Raw genomic sequence first — 23,578 nt, 5'->3', positions numbered from 1 at the left:
ACTTTTTTAATTGGGACTATGACATAATTGCAAATCAGTCTGACAGTACTTTTGACGGTATTTCAATCTGAAGGAAGTAGCTATGGTTTGAAAGTGACTGAAAATCATCAAATGTATTAGGACGTTATCYGGCAATCATTTTGTATTATCTTCTGTGTAGGAACAAAAGCATAATTAACTAGGTTTCCATCCAATCTTTATGCTACTAAAGTACATGTCAGATATCATTTTTTGCCAAAGGCCTGTTGGAAACATTTGTGGGTGAACTTTGCCACTGGCGACAAAACAAAATAGGCTAGAGAAGGTGGAATCTTTTTGTCGGAAAAATGTATTATGTGAGAAATGTCAGTGAAAACTCTTATGGGCTGATAATATCCATCATATCGAAGTCAATTTGGAGTCACGCAATGGCATGTGTGGTCCTCCCACTATGACTCGTTGGGAAAGCATGCAGTTTATTAGGCTACAGATTAAATGATGAACTTCACAGGAAGGTGAAAGTGCAAGGTGATGAGCATGATGCCCCTTTCCAATAAACATTGAGGGTTTTATTCTGGTGACATGATCATCTAGGCTTGGCTGCCGTTTGACATAATAATCTCATCATGTAGACTATACATGCACTGTGTCTGCGAGCTGTTGGCTAGAGTGCATGTGCTAATACTACAGTGGGCATATTCYCTATATAATGTAACCTTTTTTGTGGGAAAATCATACATTTTTAAAAGGTGTTGGAAATGCATTAAAGTTTATATTTTTATTCTGTACACACAGTGCATTGGGAAAGTATTCAGACCCCTTGACTTCTTCCACATGTTAAATTACAGCCTTATTTGAAAATCTACACACAATAACCCATAATGAGGAAGCAAAAATATGTTTAGAAATGTTGGCTAATTTAGTCAAAATAATAAACTAATCACATTTACATAAGTATTCAGACCCTTTACCCATGACTTTGTTGAATCACCTTTGGCAGTGATTACAGCCTGGAGTCTTCTTGGGTATGATTCAACAAGTTTGGCACACCTGTATTTGGGGAGTTTCTCCTATTCTCTGCAGATCCTCTCAAGCTCTGTCAGGTTGGATTTGGGAGCGTCGCTTCACATCTATTTTCAGGTCTCTCCGGAGATGTTCAATTGGGTTCAAGTCCGAGCTCTTGCTGGGGCACTCAAGGACATTCAGAGACTTGTCCCGAAGTCACTCCTGCGTTGTCTTGGATGTGTGCTTAGGGTTGTTGTCCTGTTGGAAGGTGAACTTTCGCCCCAGTCTGAGGTCCTGCTGAGTGCTCTGAAGTTGGTTTTCATCAAGGATCTCTGTACTTTGCTCCGTTAATCTTTCCCTCGATCCTGACTAGTCTCCCAGTCCGGCCTCTGAAAAACATCCCCATAGCATGATGATGCTACCACCATCATGCTTCACCGTAGGGATGGTGCCAGGTTTCTTCCAGACGTGATGCTTGGCATTCACGCCGAATAATTCAATCTTGGTTTCATCAGACCAGAGAATCTTGTTTCTCATGGTCTGAGAGTCTTTACGTGACTTTTGGCAAACTCAAAGTGGGCTGTTATGTGCCATTTACTGACGAGTGCCTTCCGTCTGGCCACTAACATAAAATCCTGATTAGTAGAGTGCTACAGAGATGGTTGTCCTTCTGGAAGGTTCTCCCATCTCCACAGAGGAACTCTGGAGCTCTGTCAGTGACCATTGGGTTCTTGGTCACCTTGACCAAGGCCCTTCTCCCCCGATTGCTCAGTTTGGCCGGTCGGACAGTTCTAGGAAGAGTCTTGGTGGTTCCAATCTTCTTCCATTTAAGATTGATGGAGGTCACTGTTCTTGTGGACCTTCAATGCTGCAGACATTTTTTGGTACCCTTCCCCTGATCTGTGCCTCGTCACAATCCTGTCTCGGAGATCTACGGACAATTCCTTCGACCTCATTGCTTGGTCTTTGCTCGGACATGCACTGTCAACTGTAGGACCTTTATATAGACAGGTGTGTGGCTTTCCAATTAATCTCCAATCAATTTAATTTACCACAGGTGGATTCCAATCAAGTTGTAGAAACATCTCAAGGATGATCAATGGAAGCAGGATGCACCTGAGCTTAATTTCGAGTCTCATAGCAAAGGGTCTGAATACTTATGTCAAGATATTTCTTTTTTTTTTATACTTTCACAAACATTTCAGAAACCTGTTTTTGCTTTGTCATCATGGAGTATTGTGTGTAGATTGAGGAGGTATTTTTTAAATACATTTTAGAACAAGCCTGTAACGTAACTAAATGTGGAAAAGGTATTTGTAATATTTTCCGAATGCGCTGTAAGTTAACTGCAAAAGGTATTTTTATGTGCACTAGGTCATCACGCACAGCCTTTTATCCGCAACAACTCAATTTGATGGAAACGCATGTCTGGTGGGAGAATGTGCATATTTCCAATGTCATACTAACATACTAATAAAGAAAATAGAAAATAGGCTTAGTTTCCCACCAGTGGTGCGTTTCCACCAAACTGACTTGTTGCAGATAAAAATCAGTGTGATGACAGTGCACACAAAATGTACCTTTTTACATACATTTTATTCCGTACATGAAAATTTAAAGTTCAATGTGTTTCTATCACATTTTCAACTCTACCTATAAATTTGTCACAAACTGTTGCGTTAAATAGCAAAATGTGCCTCCTCTGGTCTTGGCACCTGCACTCTAACCAACAGTTTGCAGATACTCTGTGGGTAGTCTAGTCTACATTATGAGATAATTCATGCAAATATTTYTATTTGTCAAACAGCAGTCAAGCATAGATCATCATGCCACCAGAATCAGACCTTCGATATTCATTGGAAATGAGCATCAAGAACACGGTGCACTTTCACCACCCTGTGAAGTTCATCACAAATTATTTCATTTAGGTAATAAACTGCATGGTTCCAACCCCCTGTGATGGTGTCATAATATTTTGTATCTTAAACCATTCAAAAGACTGAGCCACATTTGTAGGAAGAAAACAGAAACTCCTCTGTTTATTATAACTGCATCTAGCGGCTACCGGAGGTTACTGATGTGACCCTGGTTCAATTATTCTATATTTTTCCCGTAGTTTCTCTCGCGATCCCATTTTCAAATCAGGCGACCCCACATCACCCAAGTTTGGTAAACGCTGGGATAGACCAAACGGTTCAAGAGAAAATATAATATAATGAATGAAAAAAGCATCTAATCAACAATGGCATTATTTTCAATTAACTCTACCGCTCTTCCAACGATTGACTTTGGCGCCAAAACATTAACAACAAAGACATATTGACATGGTCAAATAAGTGTGTAAAAAAATATATATAAACAAGGATATTTCATGCTAAAAGCCTCATATTAAACACCAATGGTATTCACTAAGTTGGTTGTTTATATTTAGGATAATATTTTACAGCTTTGTCATAGTTTTAAAATCATGTTATTAGATTATTACATATTTTACATTTGGTAAGGCCACACAGAGGGCCAGAATCAATTAGACGCCTGTGATAATCTGAAGTATCCAAAATAGCCATTTTAATAAAATTTCCCCKAAAAACTTGAAAGCTACCGAAATGCTGGTAGTTTACTGGTAAACTTAGAATGTTTCCAGTTATATAACCCCCCTTTGCAACCCTTTTTAGGGATGTTATCTCTAACTAGCATACTGGGTAGGAGAAAACCCTGCGTGTGTTGATGCAGCCTCTCATGTCTATCCAAAGGCTTCCTATATGTTCATGGCCTCTGATCRAAGCAGCTGACTTCTCTCAGCATCCATTTCCTAAAAATGAATAGATAGCTAAATAACAAACTAACATTCAGGCAAAACACTTCTATTCTTCTACACTGGACTATTTCACTTTTCCACTAGTTCAGCACTCATTGCATCATGATGCCCTCCCAGATTGTCTGAATGTCCCCAGAATATTCAGGTTATGTTCAAATAAATCAATTACATGTTGACCTACTAATTAGAATATCACTACAGGTATTGGAATGCTCTGTCTTTATAGGTTTCAGAGGGTTCTTTTTGTCTCTTTACATTGCCAATGTGGTATTTCATAATGATTCAACCTCTAAACCATTGCCAGAGACTCGCCATAGTCACAGAGTTTAGTTAGAGACTTTATCAGACCCAATGTTTTTCTAGCTTTGTTGTAAGCCACCCAAGGCAGCTTAACCTGATTCTTAGTACATTCTCAGTACATAGGGCCTAGCTACGGTAAACTGGGGTTGTGCGATTATTTCTTTAACTGTTATTGTTCTTCCTTTACAGAATGGCAACAGCTTCCATGTMTTTGATCAGTGCCGATTTTCCAAGGAGGTGCTTCCCAAGTATTTTAAACACAATAACATGGCCAGRTTTGTGCGCCAGCTCAATATGTGTGAGTTGTCATTCATGTATTTAATACGTTAGGCATAGCAATGAAATCTTTATAGTAGCTTCGTTTGATTTGCTTATACTTTTTATGTTTCTCCAGTTTAGCATTCTGTCCCCAGAACCTTCACTTATCGGTTTTGGGTGTGCGGTAGATTCTGCAGATTATTATTTTATTAGAGGCAATTTCTCAGAAGTTGAGATAGATGTAACCACGTTTTCTTTTCTTTTTTACTGAAATTCTTTTGCTTTTTTTGTATCTTTGGTTATGTAATCCACTTGCATGTTATTTATTAAGACTGAAAAGGCTAGGAGGATATGATTGCATACAGTGACCTATAAATCAGCCTGTATTTTTTGTTTCTGAAATTTGCCTATGTAAGTTCCTCGTATCTCTAGAAATTGAATAGTATGTCTTAGCCAAAACTGTGTTGTTTTTTTCTTTCTACAGATGGCTTCCGCAAAGTAGTTCACATTGAGCAGGGCGGCCTGGTGAAGCCTGAGAAGGACGACACTGAATTCCAGCATCCCTACTTCCTCCGCGGACAAGAGCATCTGCTGGAAAATATCAAACGTAAAGTTACCAATGTAAGTYCAAAATGATCAAGTTGATCATCATGATATTTCTGATTCATGTATCATGCCCTTCTTCATACTCAACTCCGAACAGTCTTTTTAAATAGGCTTTACATAGCCCAAACAATATTATGTAAGAAAGTATTACAAATATGTTACATTTCTAGTCAGAACTATGTAGCCAACTCCCTGTAGAAAACACAGATGGAAAGCCTCAGTAAAACTCCTCATAGAGAAATCTATTGGGATGCTCCTCAGACAGACAGCATGTCAGACCGACAGCATATGCTCCCAGTGCATGGCCTGCTTGGCCTGATTTCTCTCTCTGCTCCCTTCCACTCCTGGGACAGATTGAGCTAATCTAGTGGTCTCTGTGGAGCCTGCCATCTGGGGATGGGTGGATTAGAGAAAGCAGGCCAGGGAGCTCGTAATCTGACGTTGCAGGACCCTTTAATGCAGTCACTTTCTGCTCCGCTCAGTCCACTGATTTACTGCTGTTTCCATCTGCACCTTGATATAGTCTGCCTCGGGCCAACTGACCAGTTCAGGCTAAAAACTGAATACCGAATCATACACTTTCATTGTGTTTCCATTGTCTATCCCTCAGGGTTCAAGTCGGGGCCAAGGCCTACACTGAAGGCTCGTTTTATCTCTTTCCCGCCTCACTTTAACAGTTTGCGTTAACCATTTCGTCATGTTCTCCCTTTCCTCAGGTGTCCAATGTTAAACATGATGAGCTTAAGATGAGCTCAGACGATGTCTCGAAAATCCTGACCAACGTGCAGCACATAAAGGGCAAGCAGGAGACCATAGACTCCCAAATCATCGCRATGAAGCAGTAAGTGAAACGTTGAGGCACATTCTGATTCATATTGTGACTCTTTCTCATGCATATTGGACGGTTGACARGGCTTAACTAATAAATTGAAATGAACAAAATCAACAGAAGGTCTGACAAGTATAGTGCAAAGTATAACCCCCAAATCCACATACAGTGCATTCGGAAAGTATTCAGACCCCTTGACTTTTTCCAAATTTTGGTACATTTGAGTAAGGTTGTAACAATACCCCATAATGACAAAACAAAATAGGTTTTTAGAAGAAGAAAAAAAGCCTATTTATTCAAAATAAAAAAAACTATCACATTTACATAAGTACTCAGACCCTTTATTCAGTACTTTGTTGAAGKACCTTTGGCAGCGATTACAGCCTTGAGTCGTCTTGGGTATGACGCTACAAGCTTGGCACACCTGTATTTGAGGAGTTTCTCCCATTCTTCTCTGCAGATCCTCTCAAGCTCTGTCAGGTTGGATGGGTCGCGTTGCTGCACAGCTATTTTCAGGTCTCTCCGGAGATGTTCGATCGGGTTCAAGTCCAGGCTCTTGCTAGGCCACTCAAGGACATTGACACTTGTCCTGAAGCCACTCCTGCYTTGTCTTGGGTGTGTTCTTAGTGTCGTTGTCCTGTTGGAAGGTGATTCCTCGCGCCAGATTGAGGTCCTGAGCGCTCTGGAGCAGGTTTTCATCAAGGATCTCTCTGTACTTTTCTCCGGTCATCTTTCCCTCGATCCTGGCTAGTCCCTACCGCTGAAAACATCCCCACAGCATGATGCTGTCACCAGCATGCTTCAGCGTAGGGATGATGCCAGGTTTCCTCCAGACTCTGGGCATTCAGACCAAAGAGTTCAATCTTGGTTTCATCAGACCAGAGAATCTTGTTTCTCATGGTCTCAGTCTTTAGGTGCRTTTCGGCAAGCTCCAAGCGGGCTCTCATGTGCCTTTTACTGAGGAGTGGTTTCCGTCTGGCCACTGTACCATAAAGGCCTGATTGGTGGAGTACTGCAGAGATGGTTGTCCTTTTGGAAAGTTCTCCTATCGCCACAGAGGAACTCTAGCGCTCTGTCAGAGGGAACTTCGGGCTCTTGGTCACCTCCCTGACCAAGGCCCTTCTCCCCCGATTGCCCAGTTTGGCTGGGRGGCAAGCTCTAGGAAGAGTCTTGGTGGTTCCAAACTTCTTCCATTCAACAATGATGGAGGCCACTGTGTTCTGGGGGACCTTCAATGCTGCAGACATTTTTTAGTACCCTTCCCCAGATCTGTGCCTCGACACAATSTAGTCTCTGAGGTCTACTGACAATTCCTTCYACCTCATGGCTTGGTTTTTGCTCGGAAATGCACTATCAACTGTGGGACCTTATATAGACAGGTGTGTGGCTTTCCAATTCATGCCCAATCAATTGAATTTACCACAGGTGGAGTCCTATCAAGTTGTAGAAACATTTCAAGGATGATCAATGGAAACAGGATGCACCTGAGCTTAATTTCGAGTCTCACAGCAAAGGGTCTGAATACTTATGTCAAGGTATTTCTGTTTTTTAATACATTTGCAAACATTTCAAAAAACCTGTTTTCACTTTGTCATTACGGGCTATTGTGTGTAGATTGAGGACGTTTTTACTTATTTAATACATTTATGAACAAGCCTGTAACGCAACTAAATGTGGAAAAGGTATTCGGAATACTTTCTGAATGCACTGTAAGTTAACTGTTAACAAAGTTTCTGAATACTTAAGTAAATACGTTTTTWATTTTTTTATTTRATACATTTGAAAAAAATTCTGYACCTCTTTTTCACTTTGTCATTACGGGGTATTGTGTGTAGATTCATGAGGATTTTTATTTAATCATTTTTAGAATAAGGCTGTAACATAACAATGTGGAAAAAGTCAAGMGGTCTGAATACTTTTRGAAGGCACTGTAGATGCAAAATTGTAGAACATTTTCAGAATTGACRMCCCCTTGAACGAGCCAAAAACATTCCTACCCCAGCTTTGCCTCTGTTCCAAACAATAAGATTCTCTTTCGCTCACGCTTTGCTGCTGTTTTGCTAAATTAGCGAGCATGTATATTGTGTCCCCATAGGGCTGCCGTAGCCTAGCATGCTGCATTAAGGCGGTGTCAACCAGTTTATTTTAAGCTAGTGATTAGGCTGCTAGAGACAGAATTCCTAGAGGCCTGTCAGAGGCTGAAATATACATGCAGGAGTCAGTGTGCTGTTTGAATCCACAGAGCTGTCCTAAATTAACACTTTCACGCTATTTTGTAAAACTCCAATTAAGGGCGRACATCTAGTGATAAAAAGTATAGTTTTTAATGGTGGTAGAACTGCAGCTGTGGAGAGTTGGACCTTCTGTTTCTAGTTTTTATCTGGCTGTGGTTTAGGATAGGTTCAGGGTTACTTCTATGTGTACCTTTTTTGGATGACTTGATAAGTTGTAGCCTGGGTGCCAGTCTGTTTCTGCTCAAGCCATTGCTAACTCAAAATGGAATTGCCGTGTTTGACTTGACAATGGAGTAGGCAAATGCACAAACCAATCTGYGACCAGACTAGATCAATTGTGGTTCAGACTGAGTTCCATGTTTGTAGCAGTAATGATGTGGGGATAACTCATTGAGTTCTGTCATTGTACGTGTCTGGTTCGTTAGCGTGTCTACTCATTATAGATGTCTTGATAAAATGTGGTGCAAAGTTAAGTTCCCATTTTGTAACAGTTATAGGATAACCCATTGGGTTGTGTCAGTGCGCCTCACTCTGGGACAATATAATGGTGTTTCATGTTTCAGGATGCTTAGTCACCATTCTAAAACCGAGTGGCTCCTGTCATGCAGCTGGGATGATGTGGCTAGGCTGCACACCAGCTGCCTTTAGGCCGTCAGGGTGCATGTCAGGCCCCACATAATTAATACAATCCTTCCTCCACACACACACAGACATATTTGGATTCTCCAGCTGGACCCTTGGACTCTTCATTGCCGCTGAGGGCATTCTCTCCTGTCCCAAACATATGTTCACAAAGCAGACTTTTTCTTCATGGTACCATGATGCAATACGCAGGGCAGTTTTCATTATGACCTTATTCATCCTGTCCATCGGCACGGCATGACAGTCTCTCTCCATGTCCTCTTAGAATAGGAGAGTGCAAGAAGACGGGATTATTTATCCAATCTATTTTATCCAACTTGCCTGTTCGATCCATACCTTCAGATTAAGATGTATCACTCAAACGATGAATGTCCATCACCTGAGGTGGGTGGCTCTCAATAAAACGAGACAAGAATCTCTCTTACTTATAAAAAAGGATTCTTCTCTCTTACCATATTCCTCGTTATTTTCACACCTGCGCACCTCCCCTCTGACACTCAGACAAATCTGACAGTCTGAAAAGTTATAGCTATGTTTCTGATTATCGAATGACTTTCACATGTTAAATAATCCCTCTAACTATTGGTCAGAGTGGTGTTTCGGGGGGGGGGGGGTCAGTGGTGACCCTATCCACTTGGAGGCATCCACACCTGCCTCTATAAACCCTGTTCATCTGCCCCACAGGGAGGTCAGCACAGACAGTGGGCTTTTCTGGCGCAACCTTATACAGGGCAGCGTGAATTTACAAGGCAGCAAGGACCACTGATGGTCTATAAACACAGATAGAGCACCTCTCTTTTCCATGTCGGAGGTTTGAAGGCCCTGTAGCACTCAGATGACACCCCCAGTACACACCTCCTTCAACCCTCGTTCAGTCTCTGTTTTAATACCACATCTGTGTACTGGAAGTTCTTAAGGTTAACATGCGTTACTCCATAACAATGCCAGGTTGTAAGGCCGAAGCTATGATAATCAGCAAATMAATGTTTCATTTTGTCCTCGAACGCCAGGCCTACATGTTGATTGATTTAGATTTTTCAGGTCTAGAATACAGGTGTGAGATCTTAATTTGACCAGTTTAGTCGCAGGAGTAAAATATTCCTGCAGCAGAAGGATTTGATTTTGAATGAATACAAAAAGAATACATTTCTAAAAGGAAATGATTTTGATAGGTTTCATTAGGCTATGGTTTAGGTGATGCCTACAGGATACACTTGTGTGTCGTAGTGGAGACCAATATATCTATCTTGTGTTTATTAAAGGGTAGGAAGCATGCTTTCACTCACCAAAGTAACAGTGTGGTCAAAGACTTAGTAACTTAGTTGTCGTCACGATCTGGTTACCTATAACTACAAACATAGTTATGTTTTAGTGTTTTTACATGTTTATTAACTTATTACCGGATATTTTCGGAACTACCCACAATGTACTATTTCTCAACATCATGAGGCGAACCGGTGCTACCTAGCTAGTTCCAGCTGGCTAACATTAGCTACTAGCCATGTTAGCATGTAATTGCATTCCAAACCAAGTATTAGTGTACATAGTAGCTCACCAGCACTACCGTTCAAAACTTTGGGGTCACTTCAAAATGTCCATGTTTTTGAAAGGAAAGCTATTTTTTGGTCCATCAAAATAACATCAAATTGATCAGAAATACAGTGTAGACATTGTTAATGTTGTAAATGACTATTGTAGCTGGAAACGGCAGATTTTTTGATGGAATGTCTACATAGGCGTACAGAGGCACATTATCAGAAACCATCATTCCTGTGTTCCAATGGCACGTTGTGTTAGCTAATCCAAGTTTATCATTTTATAAAGGCTAATTGATCATTAGAAAACCCTTTTGCAATTATGTTAGCACAGCTGAAAACGGTTTTCCTGATTAAAGAAGCATTAAAACCGCCGCCTTTAGACTAGTTAAGTATCTGCAGCATCAGCATTTGTGGGTTCGATTACAGGCTCAAAATGGCCAGAAACAAAGTACTTTCTTCTGAAACTTGTCAGTCTATTCTTGTTCTGAGAAATGAAGGCGAGAAATTGCCAAGAAACTGAAGATCTCGTACAACGCTGTGTACTACTCCCTTCACAGAACAGCGCAAACTGCCTCTAACCAGAATAGAAAGAGTGGGAGGCCCTGGTGCACAACTGAGCAAGASGACAAGWACATTAGTGTCTAGTTTGAGAAACAGACGCCTCACAAGTKCGCAACTTCATTAAATAGTACGCGCAAAACACCAGTCTCAACCTCAACAGTTAAGAGGCGACTCCAGGATGCTGGCCTTAAAATTATAAACTTGGATTAGCTAACACAACGTGCCATTGGAACACAGGAGTGATGGTTGCTGATAATGGGCCTCTGTACGCCGATGTAGATATTCCATAAAAAATCTGCCATTTCCAGCTACAATAGTCATTTACAACATAAACAGTGTCTACGCTGTATTTCTGATCAATTTTATGTTATTTAATGGACAAAAAAATAGCTTTTCTTTCAAAAACAAGGACATTTCTAAGTGACCCCAAACTTTTGAACGGTAGTGTACATTCACTAAGAAGAAACCATGCAAATTAATGCAAAAACCTTGTTGATTGAAGCGAGCGGATTGGCTTAGAGAACTGCTTATGCCAGTAACATTATTTGAAAACTGTTTAGCTGGCGTTATGTATTTCCTAAACTTTGGTTTTCTTTAATGTAGCTATAACCTAGGGTTTGATAGCAACTGGCGGACTCAAGCAGTACTAACATAACGTTCGCAGGCTAGTAGGGCTAACATTAGCAGGCAAGTTGGCTAACAACCTTGCAAGCTGAATTTTAACAATAAAATCTAAGTATTTGCTTGTAAGTTAACTGAATGTTATTTAAACCAGTACTTTTGATGCTTATTCTAATGCAAATCCACATGTTGAATGTGGTTACGTTTATGCTACCTACCCTTTAATCTWTATAAAACGACAGTTGTTGATGTATGGCAGCAATGTAGATACATTTTTGAATGTAGTAGGATCTACAGTTGTAGGACATGTATTCTGTCCAGTGCTTTAACATTTGATCGAGGGAGAACTGCGGGTTTTCAGTGAAGTTATGTAAATCACAAGGCTCATTTGAATTTCCTGCGGCTGAGTGATCAAATTAAGATACTATATCTGTAGTTTAATTTGCACTTTTTTAGAGCCACCGTAGTCAAGACATAAGACTAAAATGCTAATCAAACTCTGAAATATATACATTTATATTCTGATTATTGTGGTAGCATCAGGTCATTCCTGGTACATTTCAATGTACTTGGAAACTGAAGATGATTCTGAAATCTTCATCTTGTCATGGAGCCAGAAGAATCAATCTGACATTCATCAAGGTGTTGTCTAGCCTGGTTCCATAACTGTTTGCTCTGTCTTGCCAACTCCAGTGAGACAGAGACCATAAGAGATTACAGGACAGCACAAACATATTTGGGTCCAGGCTAGGTTTTGTCTGAGTCCAGGGCATGTAATTTAATGTGAGCCATGTGTATGGACAATGGATGAATCAGGCCCATGAGCACACCCACAAAGCAGCTTAACCATAGTCTGGGGAGCCAGGCTTTAAGAGCCAGGTGGAGGGGCAGGGTCTTTATAGACTGCACTAAAAAAGCTGAATAAACACAGCGCGCTAAGATCTTTCAATAGCCATTAACTTAACAAAATAAACTGCCTCAACTATTCCTCAAATCTTTACCAGTACAGTAAAAAATCTGCTGTGCCTCGTTAGGCATGCCACAGTATGGGGGGCTCTTAAAGATTAGGGTCTAAGCCCTTGCCCTCCTGCCCTTTGCCCTTCCCCCATCTTGGCTACATGTACTGTGGAGTTTTAGGTCAGTTAGGGATGACGTGCTGTTCTGAGATTGGTTAGTCATTCTTTGATTTATTTCAAAACATGCGTTGCAGCTGGTTATTAGGCTATTCAAATGATGTATGAAGAAACATCACAATGTCAAGGACTGATGTCATTGTAGCAAGCGTCCATGACATTACCCAAAGAGGATGTCATGGGTTTGGGAATGGAAGGCAATTGATTAGTTGGCCTAATTGGTCATCAGTTGTATATGCGGTTCTTTGTGGCTCAGTTGGTAGAGCATGGCGCTTGTGGGTTCGATTCCCATGGGGGACTACAACGAAAAAAAGTATGAAAGTGTATGCACTGCACTCACTACTGTAAGTCGCTCTGGATAAGAGTGTCTGCTAAATGACTGAAATACGTTTGCCATTTGTGGCATTCAATTTAAAATAATGATTAACTGATCTGTAAACGAGTATCCCCTTTGTCTTTCCAGTGAGAATGAAGCTCTGTGGAGGGAGGTGGCCAGCCTCAGACAGAAACACGCCCAGCAACAGAAAGTCGTCAACAAGGTAAAAGACAGTCACGGTACCTGCCACTGCTCTGACCACACAGAATATGGGGTTGGCTCTTCTATGCTATGGTAACATAGTAATTCATGTGATAACATGTGGTCCTTTGTAGCTTAATTGGTAAAGCATGGTGCTTGTAATGCTAGGGTAGTGGGTTCGATTCCACCCATACGTAAAATGTATGCGAGTCGTCTTGGGTATGATGCTACAAGCTTGGCACACCTGTATTTGTGGAATTTCTCCCCTTCTCTGCAGATCCTCACAAGCTCTGTCAGGTTGGATGGGGAGTGTCGCTGCACAGCTATTTTCAGGTCTCTCCTGCGATGTTCAAGTCCGGACTCTGGCTGGGCTACTCAAGGACATTCATAGACTTGTGCCGAAGCCACTCCTGTGTTGTCTTGGCTGTGTGCAGGTCGTTGTCCTGTTGGAAGGTGAACCTTCGCCTCAGTCTGAGGTCCTGAGCGCTCTGGAGTAGGTTTTCATCAAGGATCTCTTTGTACTTTGCTCCGTTCATCTTTACCTAGATCCTGACGAGTCTCCCAGTCCTGCAGCTGAAAAACATAGCATGATGCTGCCACCACCGCGCTTCACCGTAGGGATGGTGCCAGGTTTCCTCCAGATGTGACGCTGGGCATTCAGACCAAAGAGTTCAATCATGGTTTCATGGTCTCAATCTTTAGGTGCCTTTTGGCAAACTCCAAGTGGGCTGTCTGCCTTTTACTGAGGAGTGGTTTCCGTCTGGCCACTGTACCATAAAGGCCTGATTGGTGGAGTGCTGCAGAGATGGTTGTCCTTATAGAAGGTTCTCCCGTATCCACAGAGGAACTCTGTCAGAGTGACCATCGGGTTCTTGTTCACCTCCCTGATCAAGGCCCTTCTCCCCCGATTGCTCAGACTCTAGGAAGAGTCTTGGTGGTTCCAAACTTCTTCCATTTAACAATGATGGGGACCTTCAATGCTGCAGATATTTGTTGGTACCCTTCCCCAGATCTGTGCCTTGACACAATCCTGTCTCTGAGCTGTACCTACAATTTCTTTGACCTCATGGCTTGGTTTTTGCTCTGACATGCACTGTCAACTGTGGGACCTTATATAGGCAGGTGTGCAGCTTTCTAAATCATGTCCAATCAATAGAATTTACCACAGGTGGACTCCAAGTTGTAGAAACATCTCAAGGATGATCAATGGAAACAAGATGCACATGAGCTCAATTTCGAGGCTTTCATTCACCCACGTGGGTATATGCTCCTAAAAACCAATGAGGAGATGGGAGAGGCGGGACATGCAGCTCGTCAAGCGTCACAAATAGATCCAAGTTTTATTTTAGCTCCTGGCTACGCAGACGTTAAAATATAACCAATTTCTTGGTCTTTTACCAAATAGGGCTATCTTCTGTATACCAACCCTACATTGTCACATCACAACTGATTGGCTGAAACGCATTAAGAAGGAAAGAAATTCCACAAATTAACTTTTAACAAGGCACACCTGTTAATTGAAATGCATCCCAGGTGACTACCTCATGAAGCTGGTTGAGAGAATGCCAAGAGTGTGCAAAAATGTCATCAAGGCAAAGGGTGGCTACTTTGAAGAATCTCAAATTATAAAGAATATATTTTGATTTAACACTTTTTTGCTTACTACATGATTCCATATGTGTTATTTCATAGGTTTGTTGTCTTCACTATTATTCTACAATGTGGAAAATAGTCTAAATAAAGGAAAACCCTTGAATGAGTAGGTGTGTCCAAACTGACTGGTACTGTATTTTTTGATAATATAATCTAGACAGTCAAGGAGAATTTGGAATATGTTAAACAATGAATTTGATATTGTGTTTGAGCAACAAAAAAAACACAGCATTAGCCATGGCAAAATMCATAGAGTTGCAGGAAATAAGCTTTAAAACTACAAAAATGTCTCTCAGCCCCATGGAGAAATGTGTAGAATTGCAGAAAGTTGGCTTAAAAATGCCCAAAAATTCTCTACACTGCCAGGATGGGGGAGCCAAAAAAATTCAGCCGTGCAAACTGCCCATCGCCGCACCCACCACCTAAGCCCCTTTTTGATCCAGAATAAACCCTGTACTGTCATTGCATTGGTGTCTGGGTGTATATGTAGATTTTAAATTGTCTAATAAATCAACCAATCATCTCCTGCGAACTAGAGCTGGGACGATAAACCAAACATTGACACAGACCGTACCAACCATTTATCGAGGACATTTAACTGATATCGATAATCATGATAAGTAGCTAGAGAACTGTATACGAGAGAAATTTGAATTTTTTAATTAAATACGTCTGAAAATATAGGCTATTGCTAACGGTTCAATTGATAGTTAAAGCATTCAAAGTATTAGTAGACGTTATAAGGGTACGGTAATATACAAAAGTAGGCTAACCGGTGRAAATGTAATGTTAGAAATGTATAGTTTTATTTATTGTTATCGTGATAATTCAGTCAATTTATTGTGAAATTTTCCAATATCACCCAGCTCTACTGCTAACTGTGTCTGTCTCCCCCAGCTCATCCAGTTCCTAGTGACCCTGGTGCAGTCCAACAGAGTCCTGGGGATGAAGAGAAAGATGCAAGTCATTTAACATAGCTACCGCACATTCAGTCAAATAGTGAACCAGTAAAGGTTTGTGAGTGTTTGACTCTTGTCTTGTGTCTCCTCTCTATGGAACTACTGAAGTCCCCTGATGCTGAATGACAGCAGCTCCGCCCACTCCTTGCCCAAGTTCAGCAGGCAGTACTCTCTGGAACATCTTCAGGCCTCGCTGCAGGGCTCGCCTGCTATCTCCGTGAGTTCAGTATCACCGGGAACCTAGCCGAGCTTGGCACCTCCCTGTGGTAGAAGTGGAACTCAGGCTGAGTGAATTCACAGTTGATGCTATTGCTTACAGCTGTACTTTACAATTGAGTTATGATATGGACAACTTGATTTGTAAGGCATGTTTTGATGTAGGCTAGTGAGGTAAGTACACAAAATTGTGACAATCTCCAGAAAAMACTTCATCAATCACAGATGGCTAATTCATATCTCAGACATGAGGACTTGTCAGTCACTATTTAAGTTTATTGGTCTTTTAACCAGACCGAGGTAAGCTAGTGCATTCAGAGGTGTGGTCGCTGGAGCGCCACTAAGAAAGGTGTAATGTTATTGAGCTTGTGTTACGCATCTTGTTAGAGGGCCTCCCGAGTGTCGCAGTGGTCTATGGTGTCACTACAGACCCGGGTTCGATCCCAGGCTGTGACACAGCCGGCTGAGACCCATGAGGCAGCTCACAATTGGCCCATCGTTGTCCGGGTTAGGGGAAGTTTTGGCCAGCCGGGATGTCCTTGTCCCATCGCGATCTAGCGACTCCTTGTGTTGGGCCGGGCGTATGCACACTGACTTCGGTCGCCAGCTGTACGGTGTTTCCTCTGACACATTGGTGCTGCTGACTTCCAGATACTGCAGTGTGTCAAGAAGCAGTGCGGCTTGGCAGGATTGTGTTTCGGAGGACGATTGGCTCTCGACCTTCGTCTCTCCCGAGTCCGTAGGGGAGTTGCAGCGATAGGACAAGACTAATGACCAATTTGGATATCACAAAATTGGGGAGAACAAGGGGTACAAAAAAGTTTTTTTTAATTTTTTAGTCAACTGATCTTGTTAGGATTTCAGTACAGTTGTAGTATGTATGTGAATGTGTGTCATCTTCCCAGGCCTCGGGCGCACCATTCACCAGTACCGGTCTCTTCACGGCAGAGACGTCTCTTAACAACGGCCCCATAATCTCTGACGTCACCGACCTGGCACAGGCCAGCCCTGTGGAGGTCACTAATGAGTGGATAGAGGAAAGGTTAGTGAGCTTGCCTCATTTCATCAACCAACTGTTAAATGTTTTTTATTTTTTATTTTTAAATAACTACTTTTCTTTCCTGATCACATGACCTGACCAAGAAATCCTCTGACAACTAAGGCAGGGATCATCAACTAAATTATTTTCTTGAGGGGATGGTCAGGYAGCAGAAACATTAGAAATCATTTGTAGACTGCAAATTGACCGCAAGAAGCCCAAACGGATATATAATTTGACTAAAACATAATCATTTAAAACCTTGCTTACATTTGTATACGATTTTCATACATCTCTATTATGCGTGGGAATACTTTGGAACCAATTTCTAAAATTAAAATCACTTGGAGCTGATTTGATGGGCAAATACAATCACCCATGGGCTGCCAGTTGGAGAACCCTGAACTAAGGCCTAAAGTTTTTCCTGGTCAAGTCAAGATTCAGGAACAACTCCTGACCCCATACCAACTATCCAAGAATAAACTAAATTACCTAATTTCTCTTCCTGTCTTCAGCATGAGCCCATTGGTCCACATAAAGGAGGAGCCGTCCAGTCCCGTGTTGGAGGAGGTGTGTTCGGCCGAGGCCGTGATCGGTGGGGCAGGAGTCCAGGTAGACACGCCCCTGTCCCCCATCACCTTCATCAACTCCATCCTGCAGGAGAGCAACGAGCCTAACGCGTCCCCTGCCCCAACGACCRCTACGGAGCAAAAGTGTCTCAGCCTCGCCTGTCTAGACAAGTGAGTGATTCCCAGATGATGTCACCATGATCAGGTCCCACTGCCAGTCTGTCCCTCAGCCCCTTCCACCTAGCACAGGTCAACAGATATGACCACAATTAGCCTAATTCTCCCCTTCTACACTCGTGTTCATTTGTTCACTTCCCCTTAAAGGATTCCATGTCAATCTAATTGGCTAAAACACACCGCGGCGATAGGAAGGCCACCCGCTGCTTTTCACTATTCGTCATTGCGGTTTTTCCATAGCTTAAGATCCACTTGCATCACGCTAGCATTTCAATGCCTTGATAATCAGTCGTCGCATGCCAGTGGATGTCTGCAGCCAGCCTATTGCCCTATGCTTCTCCCCATGCTCAACAATCTCTATGTGTATCACGTCACATTGCATCAAGAGGATGTGCTAGGGATTCAAAGCAGCTCCTCCACAGCTGTTTAGGCAGCTGTTAGCGCTTTATGCTAGTTTAATATGCACAATCATTCAACAAGCTCTACATACACAACCCACTGGCCTTTCTCTGGTTTTGCTTAGTATACACTTCAAAGACTAGGCAAATTATTTTAAACCAAACATGGATTCGTTGTCATTTTAGACATAGTTCTGTTGATTTGTTGCATTTCATCTTGGCTTTTTAGTTTTAGGATCCTGGCTGTTGCTATTAACTGTACATAATAAGTTACTTGCCATTTAATCAAACTAATGCATACTGTAAATCTTAATCTACTGTACTTCAGATGTATAGATTTATGGGCATACAATACATCAGACCGAGAAATGCAGTTTTCACATTTTTTTGACCTTTTTCTTTTTACCTTTCTTGATGTTGTCTCAGTCATTGACTTCTGTGTCACTGTTGAGATGAGTTAAAATTGTTATTTATTTTCTAGAAATCGTACTCTCTAATGGAACCTAGACTGTACATTACATACAGTGCCTTCAGAAAGTATTCACACCCCTTTACTTTTTCCACATTTTATTGTGTTACAAAGGGGGATTAAAATAGGTRTAATTGTCAATTTTGGTCAACGATCTACTCAAAATACTCTTGTCAAAGTGGAAGAAAAATTCAAACATTTATTCAAGATTAATGAAAAATAAAACGCTAATATAGCTTGATTACATAGATATACCCCCCCCCCCATGAAAAAAAACATGTTAGAATCACCTTTGGCAGCGATTTAAAGCTGTAAGTATGTTTAGGCAAGTGTCTAAGAGCTTTCCATACCTGGATTATACAATATTTTTCCTGTTATAATTTGTTTTAATTCTTCAAGCAATGTCAAGTTGATTGTTAATCATTGCAAGAAATATATTTCTAAGTCTTGCCACTGTTCCTAGGCCGTCATTGAAAATAAGAATTTGTTCTTAACTGACTTGACTAGTTAAATAAAGGTGAAAAAATATATAAAATAATAGATTTTCAAGCCGATTTTTGTCAAAACTGTAACTAGGCCACTCTGGAACATTCAATGTTGTTTTGTTAAGAAACTCCAGTGTATATTTGGTCTTGTGTTTTAGGTTATTGTCCTGCTGAAAGTGAATTTGTCTCCCAGTGTCTGTTGGAAAGCAGATTGAACCAGGTTTTCATCTAGGATTTGCCTCTGCGTAGTTGTATTCCGTTTCTTTTTATCCCCCCAAAAAACTCCCTAATCCTTGCCAATGACAAGCATACCCATACCATGATGCAGGCACCACAATTCTTGAAAATATGAAGAGTGGTAATCAGTGATGTATTGTTGGGTGTTTCCCAAACATAACACTTTGTATTCAGTACATAAAGTTACTTTTTTTACCACATTTTTTGCATTATTACTTAAGTGCCTTATTGCAAACAGGATGCATGTTTTGGAATATTTGTGTTCTGTACAGGCTTTCTTCTTTTCATTTAGGTTAGTAACTACAATGTTGTTGATCTATCCTCAGTTTTCTCATCACAACCAACAAACTTTGTAACTGTTTTAAAATCACCACTGGCCTCATGGGAATCCCTGAGCAGTTTCCTTCCTCGCCATCAAGTGAATTAGGAAGGACACCTGTATTTTTGTAGTGACTGGGTGTGTTGATACACTATCCAAAGCCTAATTAATAACTTCACCATGCTTAAAGGGATATTCAGTGTTTTTACACATCTATCAGTTTTTGCGAGGATTTGATTAAAAAACATCTGGTCTTTGTGGTTGAATCTGTGTTTGAAATGCACTGCTCAAATGAGGGACCTTACAGATAATTGTGTGTGGGGTACAGAGATGAGGTAGTCATTCAAAAATGATTTTAACCTCTATTATTGGGCACATAATGAGTCCATGCAACTTATTGTGTGATTTCTTAAGCACATTTTTACTCCTGAACTTATTTAGGCTTGCCATAACAAAGAGGTTTGAATTTCAGCTTTTCATTTTGTATACATTTTGAAAATATTCTGCAAACAAAATTCCACTTTGACATTATGGGGTATTGTGTGTAGATCAGTGACACGAAATCTACATTTAATCCATTTTCAATTCAGGCTGTAACAACAACATTTCAAAAAAGTCAAGGGGTGTAAATACTTTCTGAAGGCACTGTATGTTGTGGCTTAATATTTTTTTCAGCAGGATTCCATTTTAAACCAGCAGCCATTCACCGTCCCTTTTCCTGTGGTCCCAATGCTCCTTATCAGAGATCAGTATATAATGATGAGATGCTCATGTCTCCGCCCTAACAATGGGAGTCGTCGACAAACTTAGGTCCAAAATAAGCCCATGGAAACACATTGGGCTTATTTTGGACAGATTTTGGCGAGAGTGGAAACCTCTTGCTTTGCCTCTTCCTTTCTGCCCTTATTCTTATTTTCAGCCAATGAGAAGCCGAGTAGCCAATGTGATCCCCATTCCTGGGCTGTAGTCAACCTATGGGGTGCAGTGTGTAGTAGTGCTATGATCTCCTCTCTCTCCAGCTGTTGTGCTTCTATCTTTTCAGTTCTACACAGATGTCAGAGGTCTCTCGCCTCTTCCCCAGCCCCTCCTCGACTCTACACCTCAGACCTCACCCAGGGTTAGCATTTCAGTTGGCCCACAAACCCTGTTATGTTGTCCTCCCCCCAGAACTCTTGATTGACGCTGCTGCCTGTACCTGACATTGCCACCAGCAACAAGCCCAGAAAACAAACTGTCAAGCCTGTGTGTAATTAGAGAAATMAACGAAGTGATGTCTATATTGAGCAAATATATTAGATCAGTCATTATTGCGTATCATTTCTAATCATTTACCTTATCCCTGGATGTGACAACCTGTACTCTTGGTCTACAAACAGATAGTGCGTCTCAATATTTGATAGTTCTCAGTATTTGGCACCAACTGAGAACATCATTATTGATAATTGATAATGTTTTGAACACACAGGCTTGAAAAAACATCTGATTCAGCATGTTTTGTTCAAATGTTAACCTATCTGCACAACCCCAAATGCTACCCTCCATTTAGGTCAAAGGTKAATCATTCTGTGAGTGGGTTTTAATGTGGCAGGCCCAGTGAACTGTCGAGGAAAGGCAGACTATTCCACGTTCTGGGGATCAGGCTCACAACTCGGTGATTGTGTGGCCCACTCAGCGCTGTTCCAATGGCTTCTGTTGCTCATATCAAATGAGTTGTTGGGTGATTTTACTACCATTTGTTTTAAACAGCTAATTTGCTTTAATGCGTGTTTAGTCAGAGAGATCCTCAGAAACGTATAAATATGAACCATGTTTTGTTTTTTGGTGTAGGAGTGAGCTGAGTGACCATTTGGACAGCATCGACAATGGCCTGGAAAACCTCCAGACTATCCTAAACGCGCAGTCCATCAATTTCGAGTCCTCACCCCTCTTTGAAGTAAGTTCAGGCTATGTTTTTCTGTCCCAACAACCGTGTGCTGAGGCATTTACTATATGGGACACTGACTGGTCAAATAAGAATGTGCAGTGAGGTTTGTCACTGCATTTCTAGGTGACAGGGTGTGTTTTAAAGGGACTGTGGCTTTGTTGGTCAACTTGGTGTGAGGTGACCGTGACTACACAGATAGAGTTTATGGTTCATGTTATGTTTGTGCACACTGGTTTTACAAAACATCAGCATGTTTCTATGACACAGACTGACCAGGTGAAAGCTATGATCCCTTATTGATGTCACTTGTTAAATCCACTTCAATCAGTGTAGATTTTATTTAAAAATATATATATTTTACCCGGTAAGTTGACTGAGAACACATTCTCATTTACAGRAATTAGATGCAGTTAGAGACTGGTTAAAGAAGGATTTTTATGCCTTGAGACATGGATTGTACATGTGTGCCATTCAGAGGGTGAATGGGCAAGACAAAAGATTTAAGTGCCTTTGAACGGGGTATAATAGTAGGTGTATGAAGAATGGCGCACCACCCAAAGGACATCCAGCCAACTTGACACAAKTGTGGGAAGCATTGGCGTCAACATGGGCCAGCATCCCTGTGGAACGCTTTCGACACTTTGTAGAGTCCATGTCCCGACGAATGGAGAATGTTCTGAGGGCAAAGGGGGGGTGTAACTCAATATTAGGGAGGTGTTCTTAATGTTTTGTACACGCAATGTATATTGTCTTATTCTTTGTGAATGTTATTATTGATATGATTCTGCTGAAAAACTCCAGGGGATAATAACATTTTCTTCAACTACTTGTCTTTCAGTTCTTCAGTTCTTCCCTGCCTGGTTCTGAATTCGACCTGGAGAGCCTTGACTGTGTAAGTTAGACAGATTCTAGACACATAATGTACACAATCCACATTCTATGTACACAATGAACACCAAGCTAAAAACTACAGACTACATTATGAGTTGTGCATGTATAGATAAAACAATTTACAGGGTGATGTACAATAGGGGAAATATATAAGGGTCTGTCAAAGGGCAGATGCGGGATGTGCTTGGTGCAAAGGGCAGCTGCGTGATAGCTTGATGTTCATTGTGTACATACAATCTGGATTGTGTAAATTCTGTGTGCAGAGAGCTATGTGCAGTTCTATGAAAGCAAGGGGATTGTGTCTTTAGCTATTTACTTCCTTTTGTATTGTTCATAAAATAAGTCAGTGTCTCACACTGTGGCCCCCTCCGTTTTTATAGATCCAGGACTTGCTTTCATCAGATCCACCCAAAGGGGCTGAGAGAAGTGACAACTACACAGGTAAAAACTCCTAATATACTGTATATCATGCTGACTATGCATTCTTTTGTAAATATTAATTTTGCTTTTATGTGACCGTGTACTGATACTACTACTACTACTACTACTACTAGTAACACAGTAAAATTGCAAGAGTTAATTCAACTCCCACGGGGTAAAATTCAACACCGTTTTGGGGTTTATTTAGTCAAAACTACTGTGGTTTCACACTTTTCTGTGTTTTTAATTGGCTCCCATGCCATTTTATACTTTTCTGTGTTTTTAATTGGCTCCCATGCCATTTGACACTTTTCTGTGTTTTTAATTGGCTCCCATGCCATTTACACTTTTCTGTGTTTTTAATTGGCTCCCATGCCATTTGTTAATTGGTTCCCATGCCATTTTACACTTTTTCTGTGTTTTAATTGGCGCCATGTCATTTTATACCTTTCTGTGTTTTTAATTGGCTCCCATGTCATTTTATACTTTTCTGTGTTTTTTAATTGGCTCCCATGCCATTTTATACTTTTCTGTGTTTTTAATTGGCTCCCATGCCATTTGACACTTTTCTGTGTTTTTATTGGCTCCCATGCCATTTTACACTTTTCTGTGTTTTTAATTGGCTCCCATGCCATTTTACACTTTTCTGTGTTTTTAATTGGCTCCCATGCCATTTTACACTTTTCTGTGTTTTTAATTGGCTCCCATGCCATTTGACACTTTTCTGTGTTTTTAATTGGCTCCCATGTCATTTTATACTTTTCTGTGTTTTTAATTGGCT

General features: G+C 41.0%; 1 protein-coding gene across 4 annotated transcripts in view; it reads left to right on the top strand.

The window, feature by feature from the left end:
• The window catches only part of LOC111955082 (heat shock factor protein 1), a 30,012-nt gene that overhangs the window by 1,198 nt on the left and 5,236 nt on the right, over positions 1-23,578 (top strand). For 2 of the 4 annotated variants that reach the window (XM_023975154.2, XM_023975153.2), the window contains exons 2-13: positions 4,292-4,400; positions 4,845-4,981; positions 5,683-5,807; positions 12,988-13,063; positions 15,592-15,653; positions 15,762-15,870; positions 16,775-16,911; positions 17,424-17,648; positions 20,605-20,679; positions 21,390-21,495; positions 22,325-22,378; positions 22,758-22,818. In XM_023975154.2, coding sequence (XP_023830922.1) covers positions 4,292-4,400; positions 4,845-4,981; positions 5,683-5,807; positions 12,988-13,063; positions 15,592-15,653; positions 15,762-15,870; positions 16,775-16,911; positions 17,424-17,648; positions 20,605-20,679; positions 21,390-21,495; positions 22,325-22,378; positions 22,758-22,818 — 1,276 coding nt within the window. The remainder of the gene's footprint in view (positions 1-4,291; positions 4,401-4,844; positions 4,982-5,682; positions 5,808-12,987; positions 13,064-15,591; positions 15,654-15,761; positions 15,871-16,774; positions 16,912-17,423; positions 17,649-20,604; positions 20,680-21,389; positions 21,496-22,324; positions 22,379-22,757; positions 22,819-23,578) is intronic. The other 2 variants (XM_070436153.1, XM_023975155.2) reach the window with 1 other exon arrangement.

This window comes from Salvelinus sp. IW2-2015, linkage group LG30 (genome assembly GCF_002910315.2).
Source record: "Salvelinus sp. IW2-2015 linkage group LG30, ASM291031v2, whole genome shotgun sequence".
Taxonomy (NCBI): domain Eukaryota; kingdom Metazoa; phylum Chordata; class Actinopteri; order Salmoniformes; family Salmonidae; genus Salvelinus; species Salvelinus sp. IW2-2015.
Note: the sequence above shows the minus strand (reverse complement) of the source record. Positions and strands in the feature narration are given on the sequence as shown.